General features: G+C 43.9%; 1 protein-coding gene across 1 annotated transcript; it reads left to right on the plus strand.

Moving 5' to 3' along the window:
• The first annotated feature begins 3,771 nt into the window (after window positions 1-3,771).
• LOC129380174 (uncharacterized) lies at window positions 3,772-22,845 on the plus strand. Its single transcript, XM_055063059.1, has 3 exons — window positions 3,772-4,053; window positions 7,127-7,372; window positions 22,323-22,845. The coding sequence occupies exons 1-3, from the start codon at window positions 3,782-3,784 to the stop codon at window positions 22,360-22,362; spliced, it is 558 nt and encodes a 185-aa protein (XP_054919034.1). The 5' UTR covers window positions 3,772-3,781; the 3' UTR covers window positions 22,363-22,845.
• Window positions 22,846-23,353: the final 508 nt, after the last annotated feature.

Consider the following 23,353-nt stretch of genomic DNA (forward strand, 5'->3'; position numbering starts at 1 on the left):
CACAACGTTTGCTGGTAGCCTAGTTGTTACAGCTTCGGGCTATTTTAAAGGAAAACGATTACTGAAACCAGTTTGTGAACCATTTTTGCTCTACATGTGTATTATGGTTGTTTCGTGTAACATACAGCGTTGTCTCGCGCATGTATCTTATTTTTCTCAATTAACACATGGTCGCCCACTATACTGTGAAAGAGAGTAACCATGTTGTTATTTATTCTCTAATCAGGAAAGGATAAGTTTGATATCTGGTAGAGTGAACATACTGAGTATTTTCTACTGTAAGAAGAGGAAATGAAACGCGCGCCGTTGAGCCTGTTCCAGTTGTGCGATAAACGTCTGTGTGTGTAGGTCCCAGGCCTCGCAGGGGCTTTGAGCTATCGCTCTTAGCAATTCGTAACATGATAGCTTTGTTTCTGGCGTTGTGTATTTAAGCATTCGTCTAATCTGGCCTAGTCTTTTGTTAGCTTTACCAACTATATGTATTGTACAGACTGAATTCGGCGTTATGTGGACCCGAAGTGTTAGTATTCTGTTACTTTCTGCAGTTTCTAGGGACGTTCCGAAAGTAGGTTTCGTCATTTTTTAAGGGGAAGATGGTACACCAGGTGAAACAAACAATCGTCATAAGAATTGATCCACGCCCGTTGCTGGCTCAACGATGGAAGGAACGTCAGCGGAGGAGGAATGACGCATGCACAGAGCGCCGAAGAAGAGAGTAGCAGCAGACCCGCGTGCCCGATGCTATTCGAGCATAGAGTTTCCTACAATATATTAGAGGGAACTCTGCCACTGCAATCGTTGAGCCACCATGGCAGTGACGGGAAGTACATGGATTTGTCTGATCTTCGTGTTTGTGGATTCAGACGTTCTTGTTGATTCGTTTTTGCGCTTTGCATGCCTTGATTGTAAATTTCACAGCAATCTAAACTTTTTAAGTGCAAGAGTCGCCGCCAACAAGCAAAACCGCTGCTAATTGCAACGGTTAAGCTTGGCGAGGTGGCCAAATCGAAACGCACCAAGTGTCCCAAGGCACTGGCTGCCCCGCGATAAATTCATAAGGTATTTATATGTTGCTTGACAATACATGCGTCCGTGGCGTAATGCTTTCAATAACGGGAGTCTGTGCTAGAGGTCCTGTGTTCGAATTCTGCCACTGGACAATTTTAATAATATTTACTTAATTATTTATTACGCAGTGTTTTGTTGAAAACTACGAGTTTACAAAGTCACCAAGCCGTTTGAAGCCAAAAGTTTAGGCAAATCCATGTACTTCCCATAATTCCTGTGCTGGCTCAACCGCTGCCATTGCAGCTCTCGTAGACACTAGAAAGATTAAGTTTAGTTCTGCAATCCCTACGCCTCACTTCTTCACTCGCTCCCAACCAGTTGTCAGCGGTGGCGCTCCACTAGCGATGGTTCGTGGTGAGGGCGGAGCAGGGCGGAGCTTCGACGTCACGAAACGGCCCCTGGCGGCTACTCTCGTGGCGTTAGCGTGCCTGTTCTCTCTCGGGACTGCGCCGGGTACGTACATGCTTCCTCTCGTCCGCCGACACCTTTGTGACTAGGACTGAGCTCACGCACGGTGCCTTTGCCCGTGCGGGGAGCGCGTACCTCGTGCTGATCCTGTCCGGACGCTAAGCCTAAGAACGGGTGCCTAGTGCTCGCGCGAGGTCGTACCACGCCTAGCCGCACTCATCGGAGGCCCAAGCCGAAGGAGATTGCCCGAGTTCTCGCGAGTTGGCCCATTGGTTATCGCGAGAGCAAGTAGCATAGCCGCCGGGACTTTGCCTAGCGCCGTGTCCCAGCTTCAGCCTGTGCTCTCGCAGCGACGTGCTATAGGCGTCCCTGACTGCATTTTCGGCCTTTGGTGGGGGACCCCTTTGGTTCCCCGCCGCCTTGAGACCGGGCGTTTGTGCAGTGTCGGGTGCCGGCGGATACAATAAACTGTATCAGTTAACTCAGGTCAATACTGTGTTCTTGCGTGCGTCGCCCGGTAGCCCTTGCGGCCTGAGCTCGCGCGCAGCGGCGCTAGAGGTGACGACTTACGCGGCCCTGTTGCTCGCTAAGCTCGAACCCGCGGGGGGGTCAGTACTCCTGTGAGACCCTAAGACCCCACAAGGTTTCCCGTGTGAAGCCAGGCACAGAATTCAAAAGGTAAAAACTTGTTTAAATTATCTTCTCGCTTTAGTCGGATATTTAGCCCAGAATAATTGCAGCTGGTAGAGGACCTATGATCGGACACTCTAAGGTCAAATAATTGTGCGTATTTTATACCAGTTAAAGGCTCAATTAAAGATCAGTTCCACTGGTCTACCACACGTAATCTAGAACAAAAGAAAGTCAACGAATGTCGTACTGATTACGTTAAAACGAATGATACGTTTAGAATTCCAGTCTTGTTATACGAGTGACATAAATTTAGAATGTACCTCCCTGCAGCCGCGGTATTAAATAAATATTCCCAGTAACTGAGTATAAGCTTTATCAACAGTTCTGTTCCTAGTAATTTGTATTCCTCATATGTCCCGACCTCGCAGTACTTCTGCAGCATATTTACCCTTTTTTTTTCCTTATTGATATGTTGCGAAGAGTGAATTTCATACTTGTATAATTAGATGTGTTTATAATATGTGCCTAGTTGTGTATATGTTACATGTAAATTTACTCTAATGCGGGAGGTTATTTGTTAACCAAAGTGCTCTCTGTACGCTTATCAACTTGCTGCCACTGTATGCCAGCTTTCTCCGTTGCTGAATACCTTGGTAAGATTTCATAGTTAGATAAATTGATTGATTGATCGATTTTTCTTGAAACTTGGCTAACGTAACCAAGGACACCCCATATACCAATGCAACAACAGTGAGTAGATGGTGATAGTCGTTAATTTTCTACAGCAAGCCCAAAGGAAATAATTATTCTGATGTCACAATTACCGTAATCAGATTGATGTTAGCAGTTTGTTGGCAATTCACGCCTGGTTCTTGTTTTCTTTTTTTCTTCTTTTTTTACGTAGGCACTTCACGCATTCGTGCAGTGGGCGATTGTCCACTAATTGAGAGCTTATGTGAAATGAATAAAGGAAAGTTAAGGGTAAAGAAAAAGAAGGATAACGGCAATTTGGAAGTTGACACTTACAGCAAAAAATGTCATGCTGTGAAAAATGGAATTAAAAAAAATCAATACAAACATATATAGAGACATAATTAAGAAATCAAAATTTAGCAAGGTAAGATTATCATGAATTCCTGCTAACCGTTTGATCTGCCTGGAAATCCCATTATCCCACATTTGGTCCGCATCGGAGCCGTAATACAACGGACTACACGGTAAATAAAAGTGTTCATTGTCTCGATCTCTCTCTCCCTGGGATATTTTATTTTCCAGAGTCATTGCTATCGTCAAAGTGTTTTAAAGTAAGGACCGATTAGATATTGGAGACCAGTCGAAACACAAACCTCAAGATGGAGTAAAGGAAAAAGAAGAAGGGCTCCGAGGTCGTGCCCTCGTGCGCTGGCGCGAGGGGCTCATGTGGCACAGGAAAAGCTTGCTCGCACTTTCGAACACGCCGGTGGCCGTGGCGCGCGCATATGCGAGCATCTCTCCGAAGAACGGACCTGGCTTAGTGTCAGCCATGGGAATCGATGTGCCCAGCGGCATCAGAACTTATCGGCTCCTCCACGGCGGCGCATCCGCCTTCTCGGAAGCGTCGTCACCCCAGAAGAAGCCTTCGTCCATATTGCACGTCCTACTCCTGGAGAAAGCCAAGGCCGACGTGTCCTACATGTCCGGCTACTTGGCCATGGAGGACGTCCTCCCGAGGAACTGCGACCTTGTGGTCAAGACGGTGAACACGGCTGAGGAAGACGCTTGCAGCAGCGGCGCCGCACAACGGCGGAGACTGGTTCCGAGGGCCGAGTGCGAGCGGTTCGTTGAGATGGACGTCAAGGACAACCTGTCTGAGTACAACTCCATACAAGCACCAGGCACCGTGCAAGGAGCTGGGCACCAGGTGGAGGACGTATCGAAGGGCACCGGGCACCGGGGGATATACAGGTAAAGATAATTCGGTCTTTTCTGCGCCATATCTAAGGGCCGTTGCGAATATCCTCAGTTTGTGAAATGACAGTTACGGTTTGCTATGTCCTGCTAAGAAAACGTAATTGAGGTTATTTCTTACTGTGCCCTATAAAGTAAGTATAGCTGTAGTAAAGTGTATCAGCTAGGGTGCATGAAACATTGATTTGCGTATAGTAACGCAATTGATTCTCGTGCTTATACACCGCACAATGCGCTAAGCCAGCAACGGTATTTCGTGTTGTTGCATTAAATACGCTATTGTTGCAGAGCGATGATAATTTAGTCACAGAAGTGCAAAAACAACAAAAAAGAAAATTCCAAATGCCTCGCCGACTGTACCCAATGCACAGTTTCGTTCACATTTTAGCACAGCGTGATATTGAGGCACCTGCATGGTTGTTAGGTTCCTTTTTGAAAAGCCTCTTAACAGTCGCATGTATGATTAGCTGGCGCATCCATGCCACCGCTTTTACCGCGCTCTGACTTTGATGTGCGCTTGGGTGTCGACGCTTTTCCGTTGGTCGCTTCACCCCCAGGCGATGGAGGCAGATGAAGTCCTCAACCACCTTCAGGACGATGTACAGCTGCCTCACGCTGCCTGACAATGGTGTAACATCGCAATGGTGTAAACTGCACCTTTCGAAACATCTAACAAGAATAAAAGTGACCAGTTATATACTGTGCTAAATATACCACTAATGTGTGAGTAAGAAGCTTAAAGAACCCTTGGAAATATTGCAACAATTTCATGTAACCTGTAAACTCGCGTATTACATTTTCCCGTAAGAGATACTCTAACAGGTTTAGAGAACAACGGTACCTTTCTTTTTTTTTTGCTGCAGAGTTACGAATCTTTATGCTTTGTGCTTATATATATCTTTTAACGTACCAATTTCGGTAAAACTCGTAAAAGCTCGTAAGCCCTAAACCGAAATTCTGCTTGCGCCGACCGGAATTTAGGCACCTATAAAACAATCAACTTTCATTGAAATCGGTTGAGCTCTGTTGTCTAATGACAGCATTTCTGCGTTTGGAGAAATAGAAGTCGGCACTGAGCTAAACCCTCCTCTTTAGTCGCCGAGCTCAAACTGCGGTATACCTCACGGCGTTCCTTAAGCCTTGCGCACGACGTGATTTTCTTTGCAGATGCAAATACGGTCCGCGAGAAATGTATACATTCTTCAGTGAAGCCGAAGGACAACCAGTCCTGTTTCTATTGTTTCTTTCATCTTGCGAGTAGTGCCACTTGCTTCGCTAGTTTTTCACCTTCGGGGTCAATCTCCTGCACCGGTCTCATGCGCCGAATGCACCCGGGACGTCGGTGCTATATTGTGGGCTTTGCACTTAAGAGACATAAATGGGCGATGACCTGAAGGCGCAAACCTTTCGGTAGTCATAAACAGAGGAGATATTCTCGTGCGACCACTGTCAGAGATAGTGTCACTTTCGTGAGATTTCGTGAGACTCATTCCACGCGCGCCAACGAGGGATTGTTTCTCGCGTTTGGCCTGCGTGCCCCCTATACCGCCGCCGAAAGTGATCGCCCGAGAATACGTCCCCAGAACTGGGTTCAGAGTACACTTCTGTTTTATTTATTCATTTACGCATACTGTCAATCCCTCATCGGATTATAACTTGTTTACAACTGATCGTAATATTTTCCGTAAATAGACGCTTACCAAAGTAGAATCTATCGTGTAATGAAATTTAATTTTACGGAAGCTATAAAAAAAAAAACAGAGCACTGAAGTCAATATACAATCGATCGAGTGGCAGAAACGCAAGGTGTGTGTGTTTTGTGTGCGTGCGTGCGTGCGTGTGTGTGTGTGTGGGGGGGGGGTTATACTGCTTCTGTCATTCCTGGATGTTTGGACGTAACTTAATTATTTCGACTTCTATTTCAAAACACATACATACACACGCACACGCTCCCACGCACGCACGCACACACCAATACCTGTTTAGCCCACTAACATTTAAAATAATTGCGGCACTGCTTGATGTCTACATACAAGGACAGGGCTGCAGTTCGCTCACAATTCAAGGAGCGCTGATCGGACGCACTAGTGAAATGACACGTCGCGACTTGCGTACCGCGACGACGTGCCCGCCGCTAATCGCCGACTCTGGTCTGGCGATCCACCTGCTCTGCGCGGAGACACCACGAAGCTCACGTCGCATTACCACAGCAGTGGTAATGCGACGCTCCTTTCTCGTGGAGAGCGCTGTGACCTGCGCTATATATACACGCGAAATTTCATAGAAAGAAGAACCACGGGTCAGTGGAATCACGCGCCCGTCGAGCGCGATTTATCTGTCCCCGGGTTGGGTACCTAGAAAGAAGTCGTCGATCGGTTTAAGCGAACACAGCCGAGTATTGCGTACTTTCGTCATTCATTCTTTACTTTGTATTTACTTAGCAGACGAATTTCAATGCACCCTTCAACAGCCAAAAGAGGGTTGTACAAAACTTAGTCGGCGCGGTGTCGCAAGAGAATGCCCTAGAAGAGTATGCGGGATATTGTTGTGGTGGAAAGAGATTTCATTCAGGCTCCTTCAATAATGGGGGCGTGCTTACCATTTTAAGAAACGAAAAAGCATATGCGATATTGACTTCTCCGTTCGTATACACTTTGCAAAGCAAGAGAAAGTTCTTGCAGATGCCGCCTAATCAATTCTAAACGCAGCTCGGCAAAAATGACAGCTCAGCTCCCTTCCACTGAATCTTGGAAGAAAGGCCACAGCAGCAGCAATTTCCATTTTTTTTTCCTTGCGAAAACGCAAATTCTGCGTCCTATTCCTCAAGAAGAAACTGTCCAGTAAACTGGCGGCATTCACGTCGACTAGAAGTAATTAAAGAATAGGGCGAACAGTAACTATTGGTCTTTCAGTGCTTTGGTAGGCTTGACAGGATTGGCAGCACAACTAATTGCTAACCCGAAAACGCCTAAACTATACAAAAAAGGAAACGTTTTATTGAAGCAGCTGCAGTCTTTGGCAAGTGCGTTTCAAACGCTGTGTGCAATTATGGCCTGTGTTGTCAACGCAGTTCACAGAAGCCTATTACGCGTGGAGTGGAGGCTGCCGTCAGTGGGAATCACCAGGACAAGGATTGGAGCGCAGTCGCTTGGCCCGATTACAGGTTCGAGGTCTTGGGCTGCAGACCACACATGAACCTGCGCGACACGCTGCCGCTTCGGCTGGCGGCGCTGAACTCCTGCAAGGCAGAGCGCAACCGCGACATGGACGGGATGGCAACGCCAAGCAGCAGCTGCCTTTGGAGGCTACCCACGAGGTGAGGCTAACTGGGGCCGCATCCTGAAACGATCCACTTCAGCGATACTATCAGCTCGGCCACGCCTTCACCATCTGGGCGCACTGATCATTATATTACGATTTTTATTAGTTAATCGTGAACTAAGTAATTCTTCTTCCCCTCGGTTGCACTTACGGTTGTAGTATGTAAACTGCTACGGTTCTATACATGTCATATATTCTATGTATTTTCTATGTACTGCCCCCCTTTTGAATGCCTCACTTTGAGGCCTGTAAGGTATCTTCAAATAAAAAAAATAAATATATACTCCCTTAGGATCCCATGTATACTTATGGAGGGCATCGTGTCACGCGTTCAGACAGACGGACGGACATCTTTCCCGGGGAAGTGCCCATATAGTGCTTAGTCATTAATACTAGCTGGGGAACCTGGTTGCTGCTAGTTGGACACGCTCAGTTTACTGTCATTTGTGTATCGAACGAAGTCTATGTGTCCTGACCTGAGCGGGCCCTGCCGCTCCACCAAGTGGTGGCCTTTAAATATAGCAGCGTGGCACCACTGGTTGCATCGGGATCTCATGAAGGTAGACGCCAGCTGGCGTCGTTCGACAACGTGCGCAGGGCAAGGAGTTTGGTGGCCTGGTACTCGGCCCAGTCGGGGAAAGCACTATAGTTTTCGCGAGTCCTAGCCTACCTAGGGTACCAGTCGGCGCACTGCGTATATATTTAGGTCGTGCAGGATTACTCGTTGGCGGTGCGTGATCGTGCGGCAGCTGACGGGCCTTCGATGCGTTTCGTCCAGGTGCTGCGGTCGTCTTTGTAGTTGTAGAGCTGCACTCAAATTGTCCAAGGACTGGATGTAACGGCATGGTGCAGAGAGTGGGGGCGCTCGATTCTATTCCCACTCCATTGCGCAGAGTTGTGGTTTATGTGAATCCCCTCTTTTTAACTTGTCGGAATTCTGAGAGTTGGACCATTCCCACTCCTCGAGTAGTTGAACTAATCTATTCCAATCCTCCAATTCCAGTAAGTACGACGCTTTCTGTACAATTCCTTAGTACTTCCGCCGCCTTCGCCCTCCCCTCTCCCGTCCCTCTTGCGGGCCCTATTAACTAAAACATATTTTTGAACTCTTCACAACGTTACAAGTAATGTCATGCACTATTTTTCCCACGCGAACAAACACGCTATGGGGCCTGTTGTCCTTGCAGTGCGTTCTTGCCGGTAATCTCTTTAATATCTGTACACTGTTATTAACCAGGGCTGTTCAAGCAGTAATCTTAGCCGCGCGGGTTGAAGTCGCAAATAAATGACGTGATCGAAAAATATGTTGGTTTGTTGCGATTTTAGTACAAGTGTCTCCAAGACATGTCAAATTCGTTATAGTTGGCCGTATGACAGGCTCCAAGCCTGTCATTCATTTGGTCATCTCTTCTGAAACACCTCCCACTTAAAGAAGCCAACTGACAGAGCAAAGGCTTAGTCCCTCTCTAGGTTTCTTAAAAACGAGAGCTAAAAAAAATGATGGAATAGAAAGTAGAGAAACAATAGAACTTCATACAGCAGTTCTACTTTTGTAGACTGAAATCTAAAATAATAAAATGTCTAAAAGCAAATGTCTGTAGACTATCTATAGACATTTGTCTATAGACATTCCATAGATTTCAGTCTACAAAAATAGAACTGTATACAGCAGTTGTACTTTTGTAGACACAAATCTATAAAATGTCTATAAGCAAATGTCTTTAGACTATCTATAGACATTTGTCTATGAACATTCCACAGACTTGTCTACAAAAATAGAGCTATATACAGTTTTACTTTTACAGACCGAAGTCCATAAAATGTCTATAAGCAAATGACTATAGGCTATCTATAGACATTTGTCGATAGACATTCTATAGACTTCAGTCTACAAAAATAGAACTGTATATTCCTATCGACTTTTCTCTATAGACATTCTTCAGACATTTGTCCAGAAACATGAATTTTCATTAATCTATAGAAAGTTTATAGAGTGTCTATAAACTGCCACATTTTTAGACTAGCCTACGAAAGGGTAAGGTCATAAGTTAATAGACTGTCGGTAGACAATTCCTGCTGATCAGTCTATAGCTAATCCATAGCCTTACACTATTTGTCGATTATTGTCGATACAGGATGTCCGAGCTAACATAAATTCAGTGAAGCTGTTGAACGAAGAATAATGTAAAAAAAGACAGTGCAGTAAAATCCGAATTTAAGGCTTATGGTGTTCAGCCGTCAGAGATATTACCTGTAGGTCTTTTTATAATAGTATATATTGCACCGTGTTCTTCTTAAATCTTTTATTTTCATTGCCCAGATTGGCTAAACTAGCAAAAATCGACACGCTATATACTAGCTATATAAACCACTTTTCGCCAACTATGTTTCGATTATCCATAGAGACTCGCTGCTGGGGTTGTTAATAAGCAGTTTATTGAAAATATCTCTAAAGATGTACTGCATCGCTTATGGGAACATACCCAGGGAACTGTGCATAGGAAATCATGCATGCGGATGGAAGCAGTCGAAAAATCTCAAATGTATGTAGCCGTGAATCTTTATTCAAGACTGCATGAGTATTTGTGCACGAGAACATTTAAGAAATATTACAGCTGTATGCAATGCATCCGGTTGAACGAAATCTCCTAGATATGTGCTATTTACAAGTTAGTTTGCATTTCTGTTTACATATGGCGGAAAAAATTTTTCGAATGTATATTATGTATGTTCACGTGTTGCTTTTTATCCGTATTTATGCATTTGTGTCCATAGCTGAATAATGCTCATGAACCAGCTGCTCTCTTTATATTGCATAAACAGAAAAAAATTGAATCAACTCCACAAGTGCTGATTCATGCAATGGAAAAAAGAAAACAAGTGCACCGGCATTGAATTACCTCTTCTTATTGCGCGGTATATTAATTTTCTTAAAATGCAGGTGTTTCGCTATGATCGAAAGAGACTCTTTATAGATTTACAGACTACTTCCCCTTGGCAAGCAAAGCCGCCAGGCCGGCCTTGACCTTCGTGTCATATGTTCCAAAGATGCTGCAAATGTATGCTGCAAATAAGTAGATGCAACAATGTGAGGCAAAAGTAACAATTGTGTATTCTTTGTATGTTCATTAAGCAGCTTCATATATTTACTCAAACCATTGAAATCAATACTCAATGCGTTTTAAGTATGAGTAATGCCTGCTTGTGAATACAAATCAGTACTATTATGCAATGTTTCATTTTATGGCATGATGAACAATTAAGCAGTCCCAACTGCTGCTGGTGCTACAGAAACAGTATGTTGCTTTTAAAACAAGTTGATATATGACACGTCATTGTAATTATCCCAAATGATCTCTATATCAATTGCTGAAACAAGATTAGAGAGTTATTGGACTGTCTGTGCATTTTTTTGGCTGCTAATTAAATATGCCCGCGCATAGGGATATGCTCAGAAGAGTGACTGGAGTATTCACAGTATCATGCCAAAGATTGTAATTTACTTTCCTTAATACACATATAAATGTATTTCTCTTACCCTTAAATGAACGGGTCATTGGCCATAACTTCAACAGAAGGCAGATGGATTGATTGTATTGATAAGGTCTCTTAGTTTCTTACAGATAATGAGGCCTCTTGGGCATGCTAACATGGTCGCCAGTAAGGTATACCACATGAGCACCCGAAATACCAAGCGAGCACTTTGTGTCAAGGCACGACAGATATGCACCTCCTAGGAAACAAAACTGAAATTATAGTTCGAATGAATGCGATCGCAGTAAATTATTTAAGGTGCTCTCAAACATGGGTAATTTTTCTAGGGTTTCAAGGTTCAGGACTTTCAGTTAGCGAAAAAAAAAATGAGTAAGAAACGCCATGTCAGTATGCTTGACTTTCATTTTTTTTTCAAGAAATGGGACCAATTTGCCTGAATTTTTTATGAGGTGAAACGTTTCGAAAATATGCTTAATAGAGAGATTCTCTGAAAACCTTGTATGACATATAACAAGACCGCATACCTACGTTGACATTTTCAAGTTCCCCGATCTTCTTCCAATCCTTCTCTAGCTGTGTTCACGAAAATTCCCTGGCAATCTATGACACCCGCAGCTTAAGTGCAATAAAAATATTGTGGTTTAGTGCTGTAATGCAGTGATTTGTGCTTGTTGGTAGGACATCGTGAGGCATATAGCGCGTGAAAAGACTAGGACGAAAGGAAGACGTGACAGCGCCTGTGTGTGTGTCACGTCTTCCTTTCGTCCTTGTCTTTTCACGCGCTATAAGCCTCACGATCTGGTTTATTAATGCTTGCCAAGTACTGCCAGTCCATAAAACTTAGATAAAACGAATAGCACGTCGGTCACTTGACATGCAGTATTAGATTCAACTGAATTGAATCCCCTGTCTATTAAAGCTGACAAAGGCTTGGGCAAGTTCGTAATTGATGGTAACGCGAGCACAGCACGGAAGACAAGGACACAGAGACACACACGTAAAGGAAATGCAACAATGTGAGGGAAAACTATTCAGGGAGTTATTTTTACGGTTCAATTGTAGTTTTATATATAATTTTATCTCATCATATATGTATCTAGTTAACTTGGTTTACCTCTGACTCAATACTACTTGGCAATATGAATCAGTACCATTATGATGTTTGATTTCGTTACAGTATGAACGGTACGTTTCGTTTAAAGATAGGTTCATGTCACGCATAATGTACTTATCAAAATAATAAACAAATGCGATAATCCCAAACAATTCCTATGATAATAATTGCTGAAACAAAGATACCCGGCTGGACTGTGCACATTTTTCGGGTGTTAATGCAATATGCCCGTGCCGAACGAACATGCTCAGCATAGTGACTGCAGTTATGAACAATCACTTTAAGAATTACAATTTATTTCCGCTTAGAACCGTTTGCAATGTCCCTTTTCTCATGCTTCGAAATGAATACATTTGCCACACTTTCAGTAGAATGCACATAAATGGGGAGGGGGGGGGGGGGGGTATCGATAAGATTACTTCTCAGCTAAAACATGTCACGATCTCTTAGGTGTGTTGATAAGGATAGAATAAGTCCAATGTCCACTAAATGATTTTAATAATTTGTGCGTTATCTACTAAGAAAAGACCACCAAATCGATAATCTGGCTGTTTTTTCTTTTGTACAGAGCATGTAGTATACATTCTGTCCAAGACGGTATTGAACGCAACAGTAATGAAAACCGGGACACTTATTACGCACGACAAAGGCTGCATACCATGCACGATTGGCAAAATGTGAATATGTGTCAGCAGCTGCCTCGTGATTAACAGCACGTAAACTGCATAACGCCGAAGCACGAAAAGGCGCGTAATCATTTTCAAATAGCCGGAAAAATAACTTCTGCTGCTAAACTGTTTAAAAAAGAGAAAAAAAAAAAGAAACCTTCCAACTATCGTCAAACGCTATGCCTTCAGTTTGAAACGTGTAAACGTGCTTCCCGAGCAACTAATTTATTGTTCTCTAATTTTTTCGCCTAAGTGACGAAGCTGCAAGTGACTGACCTTATCGCATGTTTCATGCTGTTTTCTAGTTCATCTCAGACCTTACCGCGATCGGTATACCGGCTGTTCGCTCAAGTTAAGATGACCTTTGGTGACGTCCCACCCTATAGCCTTCATCGGCATATATAAAATCGTGGAGTATAATTCGAATTGCAAAGCAGTGTAGGGAGTTTTTCACTTAAAATGAGCCAGACTTGATGATATGCAAATTCTACGTACCTGGAGAGGACCAAGGTAATGTTGTTTGCCGTCGCTTGGGGATACTGAGATTATTTTTTGCATTCCCCCTGATTAGATGGTTAGTGTTATTATAATTTCTCAGTTGCTATAATTAGATGAAAATTCTCAATGGGAAAATTGTAGAGCAACATGACAAACTCCTGATACAGCTTTCTGTTGCACAACACATGCTCCATAGGAGTGTTTTCCCCGAGCGTGAAGAAGCCCGCGATTACGCGCAATGTGCCTCGAGCGGGCAGTTGCGCGCGTGTGTGTGTGAAGAACTACGTAGACTGGAAATAGACAAAAAGAAATATACACCTTATCATCACCATCATCATGATCAGCCTGTTTTATGCACACTGCAGGACGAAGGCCCCTCCGTGCGATCTCCAATTACCCCTGTCATGCGCCAACCGATTCCAACTAGCGCCCGCGAATTTCCTCAATTCATCGCTCCACCTAGTCTACTGTCGTCCTCGATTGCGTTTCCCTTCTCTTGGTACCCTTTCTGTAACCATGATGGTCCAACGGTTATCTAACCTGCGCATTACATGACCTGCCCCGCTTCATTTTTTTCTCTTGATGTCAATTAGAATATCGTCTATACCCGTTTGCTGTCTGATACAAACCGCTCTTTTTCTGTCTCTTAACGTTTTATGCCTAGCAATCTTCATCCGATCGCTCTTTGCGCGGTCCTTAACTTGTTCTCAAGCTTCTTTCTCAGTCTCGAAGTCTCCTCTCCATATGTCTGCCCCACTAGTAAATATATATGTGCCCCACTTGTAAAATGCACTGATTGTACACCTTCCTTTTCAGTGATAATGGTAAACTTGTAGTCAGGAGCTGGCAATGTCTGTCGTATGCATGTCTGCCGTATTTATCATTATCTTTGTCTTCTGCATATTAATTTTCAATCCCACTCTTACACTCTCTCTGTTAAGATCCTCAATCATTTGTTGTAACTCGCCTGCATTGTTGCTGAATACAACAATGTCATCGGCAAACCGAAGGTTGCCGAGATTTTCGCCATCGATCTTAACTCCTAAGCCTTCCCAGTTTAATAGCTTGAATACTTCTTGCAAGCACGCAGTGAATAGCATTGGATAGATTGTATCTCCCTGTCTGACCCCCTTTTTTATAGGTATCTTCCTGCTTTCCTTGTGTAGAATAAACGTAGCTGTGGTATCTCTGTAGATACCTTCCAAGAAATTTACGTGAGCGGCATGTACTCATTGATTACGTAATGTCTGTGTGACTGCTGGCACCTCTACTGAATCAAACGCCATTTAGTAATCTATGCAAGCCATATAGAGAGGCCTATTGTACTCAGCGGATTTCTCGATTACCTGATTAATGACACAGGTGTGATCCTTTGTAGAGTCTCCCTTCCTGAAGCCAGCCTGTAATATTGGTTGACTAAAGTCCAATGTTGCCCGTATTCTATTGCAAATTATCTTGGTGAATATTTTATATAATACTGGAAGTAAGCTAATGGGCCTACAATTTTTCAGTTCTTTAACCTCTCCCTTTTTGTTGATTACTATAATGTTTGCATTCTTCCAGTGTTTTGAGACTCTTCAAGTCGACAGACACTTCGCCCAGAGAGCCGCCAGCTTTTCAAACATTATGATTCCTCCATCTTTGATTAAATTGACTGTTATTCCATCTTATCCTGCCGCTTTTCCCCATTTCCTTTTTTGCAAGGCCCTTCTGACCTCATCGCTAGTTACAGGAGGAGTCCCTGCAACCCGTTGATTACTGCTTCGAATGCAGGTATCGTGGCTCCTCTGGGTATTGTACAGGTCAGTATAGAATTCTTCCGTTTATTTTACTATATCATCCAGACTGCTGATGATATTACGCTTATTATCTTTCAGTGCATACATCTTGGTTTGTCCTATGCCAAGTTTCTTTCTCACTGATCTCAGGCTGCGTCCATTTTTTACGGCTTCTTCAGTCTTTCTCACGTTATAGTTTCGAATATCACTTATTTTCGCCTTGTTGATCAGTTTTGATCTCTTGAGTTGGACACTTTTATTTTTTGTCGTATCTTTATTATGTCCTTTATTACTTGGGAGAGTTTGTCTACTGGTTGCCTTGGTGCCTTGCCTCCCAGTTCAATTGCTGCCTCTGAAGCCAACCTAGTTACGGTTTCATTCATTAGCTCTATGTCATCATCATCTCTCTGTTCTAAGGCTGCATATTTGTTTGCAAGTACCAGCCTGAATTTGTCTGCTTTTACTCTTACTGTCTCTACGTTGACCTTTTTCTTCTTGACCAATTTTGCTCTCTCTCTCTTCAAATTGAGGCGAATCGTAGCCCTCACTAACCTATGATTACTGCACTTTACCCTACCTATAACTTCTACATCCTGCACTATGCTGGGATCAGCAGAAAGTAGGAAGTCAATTTCATTTCTTGTTTCCCCATTAGGGCTCTTCCATGTCCACTTTCTGTCGTTATGCTTCCTGAAAAAGGTGTTCATTATTCGCAGCTTATACCTTTCTGCGAATTCTACCAGCATCTCTCCTCTAGCGTTCCAATAATCGACGACGTACTTCCCAATTGCTTGTTCACCAGCCTGCTTTTTCCCCACTTTCGCATTGAAGTCGCCCATTGCTACACTATACTGAGTTTGCACTTTTCTCATCTCTAATTCAACATCATCATAAAACTGATCTACTTCCTCATCATCGTGACTGGATGTTTGAGCGTAGGCTTGTACTACCTTTGAGCTATACATCTTATTAAGTTTGATTACGACTGCAGCTACCCTCTCATTATTGCTGTAGAATTCGTCAATGTTGCCCGCTATGTGCTTATGCATTAGGAAACCTACCCCGTATTTGTTCTTATCTAGGAGACCTCTGTAGCAGAGGACATGTCCGGTGTTCAGCAATGTATAAGCCTCACCACTTCTCCGAATCTCACTAAGCCCGATGTTATCCCAAACAATGTCTGATAGTTCCTGAAAGAGTCCTGCTAAGCTAGCCTCACTCGAGAGGGTTCCGGTGTTAAACGTTGAAAGGGTCAGTTTCCATTGGCAGCCTGTCCGTACCCAGATATTCTTAGCACCTTCTGCTACGTTACAGCTCTGACCGCCGCCTTGGTCAGGTGCTCCGCAGATGCTGAGGACTGAGGGCCATTGGGTAATTGAGTGAGCCATGTGGGAGGGGGTGGCCGAATACTGCACCAGGAAGGCCAATTCCTGTTCTGGTGAGGCAATGTCTTGTTGAAGCTTAGTGGGCCTTCCTAATTTGGTTGTACCTGGATTAGTATAGCCCCGCTCGCTCTCCGCACCTTTTGCCGGTAAGTGGCGTCACTCCAAGCGTGCAGATGTTGCGTACTGGAGGAGGTGAATTTCAAGCTCACCATCGTAGAAAAAAAAACCTTATCCTTATCAACTTTCGTCTATAGACAATCTACAATCTAGACAAAAGTAATCAACACCTTATCCACTCTCGTCTATAGACAGTCTATAGACAAAGAACCAATAAGGATAAATGGTGACTGTATCGAATTTTGTCTAGAGGTATACTATTCGGCGAAAGTAAACAAAACGAAACAAACATCTTATCGACTTCTATTTAGAGACCATCTTTAGAATTCGAGTAGACAAAAAGAAATAGAAACCTTATCGCTCTCGTCGATAGACAGTCTATAGGCAAACAATGGACAAAAGTAAATAGACGCTGTATTGAATTTCGTCTATAGACAGTCTAAAGAGCGGACATATACAAAAAGAAACGTCTTACCGACTTTTTTTCTATAGACCGTGTATAGAACGCCGGCAGACAATACGAAATAGAAACCTTCTGGACTTTCATCTAGAGGCAGTCTATAGACAAATGATGGACAAAAGTAAATAGAGACTGTATTGACTTTTCTCTATAGACAGTCTATGCAGGGGACATAGACAAAAAGGAACAAACATCTTACCGACTTTTTTCTATAGACCGTCTATAGAATGTGAGCAGACAAAAATAAATAGACATCTTATCGACTTTCATCTATAGACAGTCTACAGACAAATATTGGACAAGATTAAAAAGACTTTATTGACTTAATTTTCTTCTATAGACAGTCTATAGAGGAGACAAAGACAAAAGGAAACTAACACCTTATCGACTTTTCTCCATAGACCGTCTATAGAATGTCAGTAGACAAAAATAAATAGAAATTTTATCGACTTTAGTCTATAGACAGTCTATAGACAAATATTGGACAAAATTAAACAGACTTTATAGACTTAATTTTCTTCTATAGACAGTCTATAGAGGAGACAAAGACAAAAAGAAACTAACATCTTATCGACTTTTTTCTATGGACCGTCTATAGAATGTGAAAAGAAAAAAGAAATAGAAACCTTATGAACTTTCGTCTATAGAAAGTCTATAGACTTTGTATCAACAAAAGTCCAAATCTATGGAAAGGCAAGGTCGTCTATAAAAATTCTATGGACTTTCTATAGACAGTCTAAACTCATTTTTGTAAGGGGGAGGCCACGACACGGCAGCGGTGCACTGCATCGATTATTGTACATTAACGGTACTGTTCGATCACTGCGAAAATGGTACCATTGGTCACCACGCCAACTATATGCCCCGATAGCGTGGGTCAGCTGCCCATTTTTGAGACGCATCGGCGGTGTATGCTAGAGTTATTGTGGCAGAACACATGTCACGATGAATTTCGACGTTAATGCGATTGGCAGTGAAGCAATGTAGCAATACACGGTACAGCAACCGCAGAGATGCATCATGTGTGAAGCATGTATGCAGCCGGGCTCCTCTCTCGCGCTTCGCTCTGGACACACTACGCCATCTAGCGCCACCGCAACGAATTTCTCGTGTGGCGCACGTTTGTATTAAAATTCAGACAAGATATTCTAAATACTTAATCCACCCACCATCGGAGAAATTTATGACTTTTGTCGTTGAATGGCAGAGTATTTACGCAGCGACATGGCACATACTCAGTGAACCAAGTTGGCGTCACAGAGGTTCATTGGAGGTCGGCGCATACGAAGTTACACATAGCTAGTGACCCATGTCGGCATAAATTACGTTCATTGAAAAGCGGAACATACTCGGTAACCCAAGTTGGCCGTGAAAATGGTTTATTGAATAGCGGCACATACCTTCTGGCGCATTCAGTGATATACACCCAATTACCAAGTTTGTGGTTAAGGGGTTGATTGAACAGCGGCATGTACTCACTTGCACACACCCAATTACCCAAATCGCCATCAATGATGTTCACTGATGTGTGGCACATGGCTAGTTTCACGACCCCAGTAATTCAAATTGAGGTGAACAAGGTTCATTGAAGAGCTGCACTTAAGTAGTGGCACATCCCCAATAACACAAATTGGCGTGAAACGGGCTAACTGATGAGTGACGCGTATACAATATCATATACCCATGACTATTGCTTTCGAACGCGGTTCCCTCACCACAGCGGTGCGATACTCTAACCAGTAGACCATGAACTACCCAGCGACTCAAGTTGGCGGGAAAACGGTTAGATACGCAGGCAGACAGGCAGCCAGATAGATAGACATCCCCGGCAAGATGCGTGAAATATCCTAATAATGCTAATTGCATTTAAAAAATCGGCAGAACCCACCTCGCGATGACTATCGACGGTAATGGGTTCAGCATTGAACAGCAAAACAACGTATTGCCACCGTCGCAACGAGCGGCACATACCAAGCTTACACAAGTTGGCTTCAAATACCGTTCATTGATGAGCGGCACGCACTTACTGGCACATACCTAGTGCTCCATGTCGGCGCCAAAGGGTTTCATTGAAGAGCGGCACATACATATATACAACATTCCCACATGCTCAATGAGTCAAGTTTGTCAGACGGTTGGTTTCGAAACCAGTTCCCCAAGCATATCAGCCCGATGGTATAACCATTCAGCCATGGATTACACAGTGACCCAGGCATGCGAGAAAACCGTTAGATACAAGCATACAAAGGTACTTTTTTCGTGTTCTAGCGCAGAACTTCCAAAGCAGCAGACAGAGGCACGAACGGAACAGGCGGTTATGAGAGGCACCAGGCTCGCATGGGCAGCATGACACGAGGGTCGAAGGTATGGGCTGAAGGAGATCCTGACAGTGACGAGGCAAGAGGTAGCCAAGGAATAATGTGTTTACTTCTTAACGAGGACGAAGTACGATGACGAAAAGGCACGGAACGCCAGAGGCGCCGGCCTTTTATATCCACCGGAGGAGGAGGTTGCAGCTCTGCACTACCGGACGCGTGCAGTCTGTCCGAGAAGGGTGCCATCAAGGGAGAGAGCACTGCGCGTTCCGGCATGCCTGCAGCTTGGGGGCGAAGCACCTTCTCAAGGAGCTGTGCTTGGAGTCTAGCGGTGAAGCATCACCGGGGAACCCTTTGCGGCTGAGGGCCGCAGCACGTTCATGACAAGGCGCTAACTTCCAACTAACGCTTAATGCCAGATGTTCTGAATATATACTGCAAAATAGACAAAAAAGAAAAAGAACATAATGAATCAATTGATCGTACCAACGCGTGTGCGTTACTGAGCGCTTGTTACCAGCTGCCTTCAAGAAAATTTTTTATTTGGTAAATAACAAAAGAGGCGATGAGCTGACGCACTACTAATCATCACTATTCATTACTGTAGCTTTAACATTCTCACGCGTGCAACGATCTTTGTCTCTCAACAAGACTGAAGTGTTGTCAAAATGCGGAGCACACCAACAATCACGACAGTGTAACACCAATTGTCCTTGTCCTACCTTTGTCATGTTCCTGCTGTGCTCCTTTGATATTTTCCCACCTCTATTATTTATTTATTAAAACAGCAACTGCAGTGTAAAGCGATCCAGTGAAATCAACCTCTTGCAAATCTGTGTGCGTTTAGTAACTTCAAAATAACTGAGAACTTCACCATGCTTCGGATAGGCTCAAGGGTTAACTGGTTGAACCGAACCGTGTTTGCCCCGGCCGGGCAGGGCCTGAATCTATTGGGCCCGGTTTGCGCCCGGTAGGGAGCGTAATAGACGACCCGCGCAGTGCTCTACGTTGCGATACAAGGAAGGTTTATATGCATTCTGAATAAAATCCACCATTTTCGAAAATCTTTCATTGTTCTGACGAAATTTTGATTCTGGCGAAGCAAAGTACAAAATAATTTTATACGGCTGTACATGTCACGCGTCTAGCTAGCTCATTATGTCCCTTTGAAGACTAACATGAAGCAAAAGGCGAAACGTATTGAGATGTACTTCGGAATGATGATTTGTTCGTTTGTTTGTTTGTTTGTTTCACAGCGACTTGAGCATTTACGAACTCCATTTTTTTCACCACACCTCTATGACCGTATATTTTTGGCCGCAATCCTTGTGTCGTACAGGCCAAGCTGTTGTCGTCTTTCAATGCAGTTCAACATTGGAATGCAGAAATGCTTCCGGGTTTTCGAAAGCGTAGACTACTGTGTCCATTATAGTTGGCGCGGCAGAGGTAGTCACCTGTACGTGGATACTAAAAGAGCCGATATTGAGTAAAAATTGAGAAGTGTAATGGATTTACCAAGTCTACTCTAGTCTAATTGGCAAGCTTTATGGTCTTGTAGTCTCATTTAATACAGACACTTACCGTTCCAGGACAACGTGCCCATTGCACTCCAACTACATTGCGCAATCTCGGGCTCCCATTCCACTGCCATTCCACGTTGCCGACTGGTCCGTCATTCCGCTTACATTCCATACCGATTGTTGGAAAATGTGTGGAATAGTTCCAGAATAATTCCAACTCCATTGTTCCACTTCTCCATGACCTGGTGCATGCCGAATCACGGAATGAGGGGAGTTGGTTTATTCTAGTTTTTGGGAGCTCATGCGTCGCGGAGCGTGAGAGCCTAAAACCACGACATTTTTTCGCATTTTTCTTGTTACAGGGAAAGCGCTGGAAAGAATCATTACGCAGTACATATCGGGCTGAAAAAGATTCAGTGAACTCTGTGAATGACTTAACAAAAGCTTCCTCGTCGAAAGACATATTCTTAGTTAAAAAGTATCTTTTTTATCTGACCTTCTCTGGCCCGCTAAGTAATTACTTAACAATGCTGTCCCGGTGGCTGAAGAGGACTTGATACCGAACTCTGTGGGAGCTGATAATTCTATATTGTAACCGCTTTTTCTTTAACAATTTCGGTAACGTTACCTGGAACACCATGTATACCATGGAAATTAAGTAGTACCAGTAAACGCACTATTATCGTGTGTAAATACACAATAAGTAATGTATATTACCTTCACATATCATTCTGTTTATAGGGCATCACAAATATCATTTAATGTAACAGCGCGGGACATTTAGCGGCTTCTGTGAATTTCTTGAATTTGTCACATTCGGCCTACGCTGTTGTAGGGGCACTGCGTATGTACCACTCTGACACAGAGGTGTAAAAGCCCTTGATGTATCTACACATGCGTATTAGATTTCTCTGCATACACTTCTCCTTGCTCTTATTCCTTGAACAAACATCTAAAATCGCCTTGGTCCTCGTGCCATCGTTGGGCACCACTTTGGGCACCACTTCGATAATGTTGTAACGTCATGCGACAGCGGTTAGGCCTTCTTGCCTAGAAGAGACAGATAAATGTTCAGTTCATACTTCAAAATAAGGAAGTTGAAATTACTATAGTTTCCTCTGCAGCATACTAAATTATTCGTACAGAAACACCATTATTAGGAGCTTCAGACATGCCCACAACCTCAAATAGTCCTACACGGCCCGCTAGGGTGTCCAATCTGCCATACAAAATATTTTATTTCTTGCGTGGGCCGCACGTTACACATTTCATTTCATCTCATCTATTTCTCCTTAAAGGCCCGAAGGCATTCAATAAGGGGGGCATAACAGCATAAAGACGTGTGAACTTTAATGATTTGAACAAAAATGCAAATATATGCTTCAGAAATACAGTCAGGCAAGCGAAAAATACAATTGACAATACGTTGAGTAAATAAAGGTAAACAGTAGAAAATATCAGAGCAGGTACGTATCTATTAAGACGTGTTAAGTTCATTACGATATTCATTGAGATTCATTAAGATGCACTCAGCTGTATTGATTCCCTTCGTGGCTCAGTCGCACACAATCGCACATTTCCTCTTCTTCCGGCAGGTTGCCCCGGTCCAGGCTTGCTGGCCGTACGGTGGTGTAGGCGCGGGACGCAGCCCGATGTCGACCGGAGGCGGCCGTCAGTTCATGCAGCATCGCGCTTGTGCCGGCCATCATCTCGGCAGCACCGCGTCCTGGCTGTCGCTGCGGAACAGCAGCAGGTCCTCCGGGCGCTCGTGCTGCCTCCCATCCTGTATTGTCGGTAGCTGAGGAGCAGACGGTGCGCTCGCTGCTGTCACCCTGGCGGGCAACACCCGTCTCTTCACTAGACGCGTGGAGGCGGGTTGTACACCCCGCCACGCTGAGCTGCTGGTCTCGTCGGCCGAGGCTTGTCGAGCACGCTCGCGGCTACCGCTGCGAGCTAGTCTCGGCGCCGCTGAACTCGGGACGTTCGTGCAGCGAAACGGGGGCCCCGCTCTCTTTCAGCGCCTGTGTTTCTCGTTTGAATTTTTTTGGATTTTCGCAATTTATTCGTGTGAATGTTTTATTGTTCTATGTGCTTGAAATAAACTTTATTGTACTTGAAGTGGCGTTTCTGAGAAAGATTCCGTGAACACGCTTTTAATGCGCGACGATAAGGGGCAAGAAAAAAAGTGGGGAAAATGTTATTTCCTTCTTACTGTTCCTCTCATTTTCAATATTATTCCTGGGCACACCAGCAACGAGAGCGCAATCATTTCAGAAGCTACGACGTGATGTGGACAACACCACGTAATCACATGCGTGCCAGGCCAGACGAAAAGTATGGCAAAACCACTCGGCTCTGCCCTACTCAAATGAAATCTTGCTCACCCTAGGATAAAGTTCACTTGGAATTCCACTAAGGCCTATTGCACCTCTCGCTAAGAAGTCCTGTAAACCTTTCTTTCGGAAATTCTTTGGAATAAGTGCAGCAGGACACGGACACATCTTCGTATACGCAGAGAAGTGTGTTCACCTCTGCCATAGATATAAGAGGCACCTGTGGTCTGCTCGTTATGGCGGGAATCTAGAATATTGACCGATTAGGGCCTGAATGTTATCTCAATGAAAAA

Source organism: Dermacentor andersoni, chromosome 1, assembly GCF_023375885.2.
Source record: "Dermacentor andersoni chromosome 1, qqDerAnde1_hic_scaffold, whole genome shotgun sequence".
NCBI lineage: Eukaryota > Metazoa > Arthropoda > Arachnida > Ixodida > Ixodidae > Dermacentor > Dermacentor andersoni.

Coding starts and splice junctions, on each gene's coding strand:
- LOC129380174 (XM_055063059.1), top strand. CDS start 3,782: ATGTCCGGCTACTTGGCCATGGAGGACGTCCTCCCGAGGAACTGCGAC. Junction 4,054..7,126: donor GGGCACCGGGGGATATACAG/GTAAAGATAATT, acceptor TTGTCAACGCAG/TTCACAGAAGCCTATTACGC. Junction 7,373..22,322: donor CTTTGGAGGCTACCCACGAG/GTGAGGCTAACT, acceptor TTCTTCCGGCAG/GTTGCCCCGGTCCAGGCTTG.